Here is an 11,948-nt window from a genome sequence, read left to right as displayed (position 1 = left end):
TTGTTAAGCATATGCTTAGAGTAAGCAATATGGGACCGAAGCCTCCCCGAAGGATTTGGTATACATGTACTTTATATACCAATTAAAGGACACTAGCGCAAGAGTAGGCCTATATATAATATTTTACCCCGGAACATGAGAGTAATTTTGATAGTTTCATTCTTTTAATTAAATGTAAGGCGCCGGAACTGGGGGGGGGGAGGGCAGGGGGCACTCCCCCCCCCCCAACCCCAAAAGTGAGGGAGACGCATTCCCCCCCCCCCCCCCCAAAAAAAAAAAAAAAAAAAAGCAAGCAGTAAAGGAGTAAAGATGGTTTGTATTTTTAACCCAAAAGAACATAACAATAATAAAAACCTGAATTAAATCACATAACAAATTCAGCTCAGAGAAAAGGAAAGGAACCAGGAATTAAATTTCCTAAACATTCCGCATGCCGCCTTTATTATCGATGATGAGGGGGGGGGGCTATTTCTTATTCGATACCAGTGATTTACAAATGTTGCTGAAATGACATGATTTTCCCTATAATTTCTCAATTTTTTTTTTATAAGTCATACCTGTTTATGCGTTTGTTTGAAAATTAGAAACTCCCAAATGTACAGTCGGGCGAGAAAAAAATGCTTATTTAGAAGCCTTCATGTCAGGGCCTGCAGAATGGCTGGGCTCGGGGGCTCGAGCCCCCCTTACTTTTTGAAAAAGTATGTTACAGAGAAAATGTCACAAATTCAATGAGGTATCGAAATATGCTCATCTGACCGTAATTAAACGCCTAAAACTCCAGAGCTTATGGGGCCCGCCTCCTGGACCCCACCAAGGTCCTTAAGGCGGGCCCCTGGATGCTCATCTGACCGTAATTAAATATCTAAAACCTCTGAGCTTCTGGTAGCTCTGCCCCCTGCATGGACCACATCAATGACCTTAAAGAGTGCCCCTGGATGAACCGTAATTAAATACCTAAAACCCCTGAGCTTCCGGGGGCGCTGCCCCCTGGACTCCCCGCTAATTAGTGACCTGCCAGTGTCTGACCGTTATTTAATGCCTAAAAACACAGGGGCTAGCTCGGCCCCTAACACCTGCTGGGGCCGTAGTGCCAAAGTCACTGAAGGTCGTTGCCTCTGCAAGGGTGTCTTATGGCACATATATTAATATTATTTTTTGTTTAAAGTAGATGATTATTTATATACTTTATATACTCATTTATGTTAAATTAATATAAAATGTATATGGAAATAGGCCTATACTATCCAAAATTAGGAATTGAAGTGTACGTTATACAAATTGTTTGCATGTTATACCGAACCCCCAGTTACCAACTAAGCCTATTTGAATCACCCGCGACTCACAATGACTTCTCCATGGACTTAATTCACTTTGCGCCCATAATGTGTTGATATGTCGGGCCAGCCTCTGCCAAACTCAAGAGAAACTTTGCAGTCACATTAAATGTAGGAAGTTTGCGGAATTGACAATAATTACTACAGAGCTAGACTCATAACGAACGTGTTCGTTGAAATTCATCCAGAAATCCCTGGGTCTTCATGCTAAAAAAAACGCGACCCGGAAGTACATTGTCGTCATTTTTAAAGGGTACACAACACAAGCGAGCTTTTGGTTACAGTAGAACGACATTTTATAAAGCCGGTTGAGATAGAACCGATAATTCTTAGTTTTTCAACATATGCTGTTTTCACATACAAATTGTAACAGCAATGCAGCTATGACAGCCCCGGCAGAAGAATTAGCAGGACTACCCCCAGAAGTCATTTGGGAATATCAATTTCGGTTGATTTTAGTCGGAGATTCGACGGTGGGAAAGAGTTCACTGCTCCGCCGTTTCTGTGATGGGAAGTTCGTGGAGGTGTCCGATCCCACAGTGGGAGTGGACTTCTACGCAAGACTTATTGAGGTAGCGCCGGGGCGGCGAGTCAAGCTGCAGCTGTGGGATACCGCTGGCCAAGAAAGATTCAGGTAAGTGAGGTAGCCAGTGAGTATGACGGGGGTTGTGTGTGTCCGGACGCTTAGCAAAAATAAAGCCATCACTTACTCGTCTTTTGCCTTCAGATTTACTGAAATGTAGACTCCGACTAGATCTAGGTCTACGTCTAGACTAGATGAACAATGCATCAAATTAGAAATTAGTCAAATAACACAGATTAACACGTTAATGATTTACCATCTATAAATCATCTAACTGACTTAGACTAGTTCTAAGTCACTTTCATTAAATGATTAACAAGTAGGCCTATGAAGTATTGAAGTAACACCATCCTAATTGGGCTTGAATTATGATTTCTGAAATGTTGCAAGTCAAACTCTTCAAGATGCTGCTTTAATTTTAAATCAACGGTCCGGATACAGAAGAACCTGTCGGCTAACCAAACACACACTGACCAGTAAACATGATAGTTGATACATGTAGGTCTACTAGTAGTAGAGTCTAGATTGTAGTATTTGTAATTGTTTTATTATAGTACGGTAGTTTAAAACTGGATGTCTAGATCTAGATCACTCTTGTTCTTGAACCAGTCTGTTGTAAAAATGTAAGAAGATTGGAGATAAACGATAATGTAATTTCTCTCATCACTGTTTGTCTCCCATTTTCCAGGTCCATAACCACGTCTTATTACAGGAACTCGGTTGGCGTGATGCTCGTCTATGACATTTCAAACAGACAGAGTTTCGAGAATTTGCAGGAATGGCTGATCGAGGCCCAGGAAAATGTAATCTATCCCCACAGTACCACATACATGGTGGTGGGTCACAAATCAGACTTGGGAGAGGACACCAGGGAGGTCCTCAAAGAAGAAGGGGAACGCTTTGCCCAGGCCTACGGGATGAGGTTCATTGAAACGTCCGCCAAGGCCTGCACCAACGTGGAGGCAGCATTCTCCGTCATGGCGAAAGAGATCTATGTCAAGTTGAAAGACGGTGACCTGCGCATCATGGAAGGCTGGGATGGCATCAAGGGTGGGTTTACGGCGCCGCGGGAAACGCTACGGTTAGAAGAACCTGAAGAGAAGCCTAGGATATGCTGCTAAGAAACTTCATGCTTTATGCTGGTTTCAAATTCTTAGTAGAACCATTAGTAATAAGATATGTTTCGTTTTTAAAATTATGCACACACACATTACAAAGAGCAGGTGGTGTCAACCATTTGCTACGAAATCTAGATCAATGTTTCTTATATTACAGATTGCATCCTGATTCCTGATTCATGTTCTGAATTGAAAGGTTTTTATATGCACTAGTTAGGATAATGTTCCATCATCCATGAACATTTTCAATAAAATGTTATGATAAGTTGTGTTAGAAGATATTCACATTATGTGACTAAGACGCTGAAATTTTTAAAGATTATCTCTAATACCTCTGAAATAGGCCTGTATTTTTGGTGTAAAGTCGTTCAGGCATTTTAATGTGAATAGGTAGACGAGCTTATCAATTTGGTTTCTTAAATCTCAGCATCTGCAAATGGTTAACACTACCTGGGAGAAAGAGCAAGATTTGTTATGATCTTTATTTCAACTTAAGCTACCGGTAATAATATGTTTTACTTTTCCTCTAATCATGAACGTGTCAAATTCTGTTTGTTGATCAATTCAACTTAAATTTGAGATTACAACTCTTTCAGGAGAAATGTTACACTGCAGTATATATTTGAGTGTTCTATTTATGTGAAGAAATATGCATTTTTTTTGTTAATAGCATTGAAATTACTTTTCGCTATGATATAAGTCAAGTACAAAAAAGATAGATGATCTTTTTCTAGAAAAAAATATATACTCCCCCTCCAGACACAAGATTTATGATAAAAATTAACAAGAAAACATTCCAAAGATGTGTCTTTTGTATTGATAAACGTTATTGAATGAATTGAAGTTCTAAAAGTTCTATTTTACAATATTCTAAGTCGAAATATATCTAATATTTTTCAAATTTTCAAGTTTTCAAATTCAGAGAAAGAAACGTTTGTGGATCATCTTAAATGGCAAACTCACTTATTAGGTCAACTAAAAGGACTATGTGTACACAGTTAATGAGGTGAGATGAAAGTAGAGTGTACGTTATTGCTATCTTTCTTCATTCTCCAATAATACAAAATTGGCTCGGTACTCCCGTAGCCATTTACTCATATTTCTTCATAGTTTTGATAAATTGTAATTCATGAAAATAAATAAGAACTCTTTAATGTCTACTTTGATGCAAGGATATTGTTTGACATATATTCAGAGCAATTATAATCTTCAATGCCCCTTCATTTACATGTATGTACATGTAAGTTACGTCAGTGCTTTGCATCATGACTCATCTAGTGTGTAGCACTTTTTTTTTTAAATCCGCATTATGGTGACGGGGTTCTTAATAACTAACATTTTTTTGGTGTGTGTACATTTACGTGTACACCATGCCGTTTCGAATGATCTTTCTTCCATGTAACTTTCCTTTTTGTATATTTCCTTTATCCATACTTTTCACACACAAAAATCAAGAGTATGCCATTTTGCCAGACATACTTACAGTACATGTACATGCATTGTACATTCTTTATGTGTATTTTTGTTTAAAGCCTAATAATGATTAAAAATAAACCTTGTAAAAAGAAAGATAGATTTAATTTTGTGATGAATAATTTTCTGCATTGTACTTATGTATTTTTTGTTTATTACAAGTTATATAGTATGTTAACATTTTAAAGCATGTATTCGTACATGTATGTGCTTATTATTAATGTAGTGGTATTATTATGATGCATTAGAGGAAAGCATTAAATCATTAGAACTTAATCATTGGAAAGAAATACATTAATAACATTTAAATGTAGGTGATATGGTATTATACAATAATTTATGAAAATTGTGCAATACATACGTGAACCATCCTTAGGAGAGTTGTAATAGTGCTACGTAAACTATGTATTTATGCCTTTGTGGCGTAGTGTCATAAATATCTTATGTTTTTTGCATGTTCGTGTACCCTTATGGCCTTTTAATTGATGACAATCACATGTGAGCATGTGTTATTGTGTGTACGGTAGGTTCAGATTTACATGTTGATGTATTGCATACAGAGCAGGGGGGCGTTTCACAAAGCCTTTTTTCAATGACAAATAACAAAAATTAGTGATAAATCTGCTGATAACCAATCAGAAGCAAGGATTTCAGCAGCTTATAACACAAATTGTCATTTGTCACTGATGACACGTTTTGTGAAACACCCCCAGGGCCGGATACTCGATTTCCAATGTAACCAACTGCCACTGGCTATTTTTTTAAATCAAACTTGTGTGAATTGTCACGTGCTAGCTGATCAATGCATTGGCCGTGTTAACCATGACCCATATGGACCGGTGGCTAGTTATTTGAGCACATATTCTTGTATTTTTGTTCATGTTTATAAACACAGATTACTATTCTCGTAGTTGTACCCAAATGTTTCATGCAGATTCACTATACAGTATTGCAGAAATTGTTTTCAATTTGTACTGAAATTGGGCTGTTATGGATTTTTTTTTAAAATGTGAACTTGTGCGAGTACATTTTAGTGTTTATAAGCTAAATGTAGGTAAATTTAAAAAACCTTTCTACGTGTACGGTGTACTGTACCTCTGTAAACCGTGCAGCATCTCGACTAACAAAAAATAAAAAAATTTAGAGCTGTAAATTCATCTATAGATATAGGATGTATCCCTCAAGATTTTTGAGAACTTAGCTCACTAGATATACGGTAGCCAGAAAGCTTCAATTTTCCGCAGAAAATCATGTCAGTATGTACCACAATGTTGTCATGTAGTAACCAGGCATTCAATTTGCGTAGCGGGTCATGAGTCCCCTAAATTAAGCTACAGGTATAGCATTTTGCCCATTTGAAAGAAAAGAGGGGGATTACTCATTTGTGTGAGCTGTAACCTTTCAGCGAAGATTCTTCATATTTTATGCGCCATAAACAAAAAAGAGTTGTATCTGCAGCAATCATAAACAGTATACAAATATTGATTGCTTTAAGGGGCATGGTTAAAACTATTGCCCAAGGTGATCTCAAAACTGTTCTGTGATCGGAGATCAAGTCTCCAGATCACAGAGGAGCTATAGTTTCAACTGAGATCCAAAAATAGGCAGTCAATATTTGTTATATACATCACATCACATTTATTACAAAAAAATAATCGCTTGATGTCCAAAAAATATCCATTTGCTTACAAGTATATGGAAAACTAATGAGGGATAGTTCTACACTGACTGTATGCCTTTACATGTACATTGTAGTCAATGAAAAAGTATTTTAATTTAATGGATTTACAGTTTTACACATGCATGTAAGTTATTATTTGTACATGTATTATAAGTTGCAGTATATTTCTTTACAGGTACATGTATTTAATTTATGTTAATAGCATTGTTTCTACCTCCCATGAACTGCTCGTTATCAACATTAACACTGCATCCATCAAATGCTGTAAAACAACTAGAGATACAAAAATCCCCCATTTGCTCTTTTTGTTACCTTTGCTGCCAAAGTGTATTTGATATCTTTTGTTGTTATTATTGGCATTCTGCTGCAGATATTTATTAGGTAGAAGCTAGAAAGGATTGAGCATTATGAATTATTCATCTCTTTTTCCCATTTGAAGGTCTAATTTGTTTGTTTTTAAATCATTTTTTAAAGCTCAAGTTGGTAGTATAGACTCTTCCTTTTTTTTTTTACTGAGGCTGAAATATTGCATATGATATTCTGGATTATGTAGTAATAGGGTAGTGTAAAATATCAATAATTTTTTGACAATCTTGATTCAATTGAATTGTACATATGCACTAATTATGCACAGATGCTACATATTACAAGGAACTCCAGTGTGTGGAAAAAACCCTTGCCCATCCACTGTGTCGCATGCTACACTATTATTCTTGTTTTCCTTTTCTAGTTCAAATGTAACACTTATATATCTGTATGCAATGTATCTTAATTTTAGTTGTCTACTAACCAGATGTATGAAGCATATTGTCTTGTAAGATGTTACTTGAAGGGTGTTTATTCGCATAAATTATTTATGTATTGTTCTTTGAGAGCCTGAAGAGTGTTGACCCATGTATAATTTTACATCAGGCCTGTCTTCATCAGCTCGAGTTTGCCAAATAATCCGCTATTTTAATTATCCCGATTGCAAATTAGCCAGTTAATTTGCGCCTTCATCAGCCTGCAGTTGCAATAAGTGGGATATTTGGTCAAGAAGATATCCTGAGAAGTATTGGTCTTGTTTAAAAAATATCCTGCTATTTGGGAAATAGCGGGTTAATTTGCGCCCGTCCGAGCTAGTTTGTGATTTGTGTATCAGTCTCATAAAGACGCAATTTCGAGCTTCAGGATATCCTGAGTCTGACAATAGCTGGTTATTTGGCAAACTCAAGCTGATGAAGACAGGCCTATCGACATAAAAGGAAATCCATCCTCAATAGCAAACAACGCTAAAAGAAAGCAGAGAAACAGACTGGCGAAAGTTTGAACGAAATGGGACAAAAAAGAAGAAAGTGATGAATATTTAAAATTTGTAATCATTATACTTCACATTGGCTGAATAGGTAATGTCACCAGGATGTTGTTTTTCTTCAAAACGTGTTGACTCAGGAGGTTATTTTCTGCTTTAAATATACCAGCCATAATTTATATTCAGTAGTGCCCCAAGGAAGAAGGTACTTAAAAGAAAAAACAGAAATTGATGATAGTTTTATATACAACGATCGGGAGAGTAGTCTAACGGTCACAATCCAATGACAAAATTAGCAATTTGAAATTTGCATGGCTGTATAGAGGTGTCATATTTCAAACATTCATATTTTCCTAATTGTTGTTTTGAGTTGCCCTTTAACACCCTTTTAGCTCTCAACAGATGATGTATAGTTAATGCCTTCCTGGCTCTCAGTGTACATGTGTATTATCAAATCATCCAAGGAGCATAGAGATACCTCCTTGAATCAACTATCTGTCTTGCATGGAACATGTTTGAATTCAAATTTATGAACCCTGCAAAGCTTTCTTGTGTTCTCATGCCCTTTTTACGTCAGTTTCATGGATGTACATAGATTTTTTTTAAACAGATAACACATTTTAATGTATTGTTTATAAGAGAAATATTCTAAACTTGATGCTGCTAGCATAGGAGCAAGTAGAATAATATCTAGTATCTAGTTAAAGCAACAAAGTTAATGTGTATGATATTTTGATGGTAATGGTTGATATTGTGAGGTGATCCACTACTTCCCCGAATGTGTCACCAGTGCATGCTCCTGAAATGATGTCAAGTCACTAAATAGAGTGAATATGAATTTTGAAAGAAAATATGTACAAGTAATTTTTATGTCTGATCATGTAGTAAATAGGAATTATCATTACGAGGCTGCTACGACCCCCCCCCCCCCAAAAAAAAAAAAAAAAAAAAAAATGCCTGTTTTTTTTTTTATTCTCTCTTTCTCTTTCTTTTTAATTGGACTAATTTTAGTCAAGGTTTACAGCAAATCATTGTGCTTCTGATGGTCCAACGAAGGTCAAATGTCAACCTACTTAACCTATATAAAAATCATGAGCTGCAACTGAATGCATGAACAAAACTTATTTCATGATGAAATTGTCATTTTGTGATGAAATTCTTTATGCTCTGTGCCACAGACTGCATTGAGAAGGATAAAAATGAGAAAAAGGGAAGTCGGTGCAATTTAAATAAGTCAATCAGTCAAATTACTTCATCTGCATTTAAGGATGCAGTCTGGGTACAGTATGAAATAGGTGATGATAATTACCATTTTCAAACAGATATTCCCATGTGTATAATTCATGTATCAAGCACAATGACTCTATATGAACATCTCAAATTCATGACACCGTTTGAAAATCAAGTTTCATTATTTTGTTATGTGGCGCATAGTCATATATTGTGAAGGCTCCCGCATGGCACAGTCTGTATATGAGACTACTCTGGATGTGGACATCAGCTTTTTTAAATTTATGTATATTTAATAGGTTTGTTGGGCATTGCACTTTTCTTGAATTTATTTGGAAACGCACTGAAGTCATCGAGAAATGCATTTTTTTTTTCTCTCTCTCTCTCATCATTTTGGGAATCACTTCCTTAATGACCTGTGAACATAAACAAGATAAAAATATAAATTGTTTTTTCATTGCTTCATTTTGTTGTTGTGGCATTATTATTCATGCCTTTATTCCACCTACATACATGTTTTTGCCCTGTTACTGCAACTTAATTTGATTGATGTGTATATTAACATCTTGGTGTGCAGTATATATTATGACAATGTCAAAGTAAACTGTGAGCAAAACCAAACTTGTCTACTTGTTTTCTTTTGTCTGTGATGAATCTCTTTTTAGCATGATATTAGGAGGAAATGATTTATTTCTTTTCTGTACTACTGCGAGCATGATGTTGTAAGGAGAAGTACATAGTTCACATACCGGTATAACTCAAGTAGGTAGGCCTATACAGTGGAGAACGTTTTGGTTGAAACAATGGGTATTTAATTCTTATCATATTGAGATAACAAACTCCCATACAACTATTTGACCTGTAGTAAATAACTAAGAGCAGTTAAGAAGCTTAAATCTAGTTTGATTTAAATAGGAGGTTAATACAAGCATTGTTTTTGCAGTGTTCTAAAATAAAATAGGTCTTGGTCATGGTCATCCATCCCCTGTTCTCCCCCTCAAAATAAAAAGTTAAAAAATATTATAAAAAAGGAAATTCCACCGTAGTTAATAAGTATTCTACAATATATGCCTGTATTAATTGTTATGAATCTCTCTCTCTCCCCCCCCCCCCTTTTTTTTTCCCCTTCCTCTCTCTCTCTCCCTATCTCCGGCACTCTACCTATCTACCAATTTATCTGTGTATCCCTCTTTCCCACTCTCTCTCTCTCTCTCTCGTCCCCCCCCCCCCTCTCTCTCTCTCCCTTACACTCAAACATGTACGGTAGGCTACATTTATTCAACATAGACAACACATCCTTCAGCTCTGACCATGATGAGTCATGCACCCCTTCCCACCTTAATCAGTAACATCGAAATTAAAACCAATAATTAATCACAAATTCCGCTGCAGTCAGATAATTATGTTTATAATTTTGTGAATTTTCTATTCTCATCCTATAGTTATCGTAACAGGACAGTCATCAGCTGCTTTTTGATATACGTCCTTCAGCTTTAGCCATGGTGGCAATTAGGAAATCCATGGGGCATGCCGCCCCCCCCCCCCCAACCCAACCCAGAAACTAATCAATGTCCATTCATTGTAATTATTGTACATTATGTTGAGGGGGTAAATCCGATTTTAAAAGGCCCAATCGAGATCGAGGTCTCGTCCAAAGTTCCTGTACAACTACAAGAAAAGCCCCCAAAACAAGGATAGAAAATCTGAAATGCAATCACCTTAATTGTGCCTCTTTTTTATGAGATTACACGGTGCTGAAATCAAACGGCACTATAATTGCAGGCCTTCTACAGCATCTTTCCTCATGCCTCAAAGCTGTTTTGCAAAGCTGTGGATCGCAATAAGTCTTGATTAGATTACTGCATGGTGTGTCTAGTAAGTACATGCTCAATCGCGGCTACATTGTCTCAGAGATGCTTTATATATAGGCCTATCTTTAATTTGATTCTAACATATTACACATGCCCCGGTGGGTTGAATGCTGTATGCAATCTATATTTATTTGGATGCCTTCTTTGCTAAAAGTCTAAAAAGAGGATGGAGTTGCGGTCGTCGATATGCCAATATAATAGAGGATCTCTAATCCTTTTTCTGTATCTTTCCTCTAATCTGATCTCTTTCTCTCTCTCTCAGTATTGTAAGAGGCCAACAACTCTACTGGATAGAAAAGAGAGAGAGCAGTGGATATTCTTATCATGGACCGTAATAGGACCATGCTTATACCGATCATTCAATGGGCAAATTATATATTAACAAGAAATAAAAAGAAAGTAGAAAATTAATAACATGTCAAATCTATAGCAAATATATGTTTTTGAAGTCACAAAATCAATGGAGTAAAATTCTGTATCTCCTATAATTATCGAACTCTGCAAAATGGGAGTTTTCACATTAGTACCCACTTTGATAATTTCATTGGACAGATTTTTTGTTGTGTAGAACAACAATTTGGTAAACTACGCGGACAGTGCTTGAGGTGAAGTTGGACAGTCAGGGAGATATGGGACACACTTTTCAAAAATGCTTTTTAAAAATCACAAATTTTAAAGGTGATCGTCACAAAATAAGTAGCTGAGATAATGTATCAGTTGAAAAATTAGCTTTTACAATCACTTCTAAAACTGACTAAATGAGTTTTGTTGCTGAAATATCGGATAAACTAATAAGCATTTTTTGCTTTGCAACGGTATACCAGATTGCGAAACGATCCGCCACAGCAAATTGAAATTTCTCAGAAATTTAAGACATGGGAAAGATCCCTCGTCGATCTCATAGGGATGGGGTCGCTTAATTGTGAACAACCAACAATTAAAATATGACAAACAAAACTAGATAAGACCAACAAATTATGATTGCATGCAGGGCCCTCAGGGAGAACAGTATGAATACTGATGAGGCTACCCTGCCCCTGGGTAAAAAAGACATATTATTATTATTATTATTATTTTTATGAACTATATATAACCAAAAACCTACTTATAGCTAGCTAGCTAACTAGCCAACTGACTGACTGACTGACTAAAACAAGCGCGCTTGAGATCGCCGTTTTTCTCTGGACAAAATTCAGACACAAAGCAATAAACATGAAGAGCGACATCTTATAACTCAATGTCACAAAGTAGTTAGTAAATTAGTAAACACAAAACCTAATGTTTACAATGGAAAGTGCGTTCACCTTAATAACTTACATACCGCTGATCGACGCTTCCTAATCCTGGCCCGGGATCCTGGCCTGGCC

General features: G+C 36.4%; 1 protein-coding gene across 1 annotated transcript; it reads left to right on the top strand.

Annotated features, from left to right (window-relative positions):
- Positions 1 to 1,576: 1,576 nt before the first annotated feature.
- Positions 1,577 to 5,879, top strand: LOC576747 (ras-related protein Rab-39B). The gene is made up of 2 exons (XM_777021.5): positions 1,577 to 1,968; positions 2,606 to 5,879. Exons 1-2 carry the CDS (start codon positions 1,679 to 1,681, stop codon positions 3,036 to 3,038), a joined length of 723 nt encoding a protein of 240 aa, XP_782114.3. The 5' UTR covers positions 1,577 to 1,678; the 3' UTR covers positions 3,039 to 5,879.
- The last annotated feature ends 6,069 nt before the right edge of the window (positions 5,880 to 11,948 follow it).

This window comes from Strongylocentrotus purpuratus, unplaced genomic scaffold (assembly GCF_000002235.5).
Source record: "Strongylocentrotus purpuratus isolate Spur 01 unplaced genomic scaffold, Spur_5.0 spur5_scaffold_21, whole genome shotgun sequence".
In the NCBI taxonomy this organism is placed as follows: domain Eukaryota; kingdom Metazoa; phylum Echinodermata; class Echinoidea; order Camarodonta; family Strongylocentrotidae; genus Strongylocentrotus; species Strongylocentrotus purpuratus.
This window is presented reverse-complemented; position numbering and strand designations above follow the sequence as displayed.

What these genes read in the sequence shown, in the direction of transcription:
- LOC576747 (XM_777021.5), top strand. Translation starts at nt 1,679, where the DNA reads ATGCTGTTTTCACATACAAATTGTAACAGCAATGCAGCTATGACAGCC. An exon ending in GCTGGCCAAGAAAGATTCAG is followed by an intron (nt 1,969 to 2,605) that starts GTAAGTGAGGTA and finishes CCCATTTTCCAG; the next exon opens with GTCCATAACCACGTCTTATT.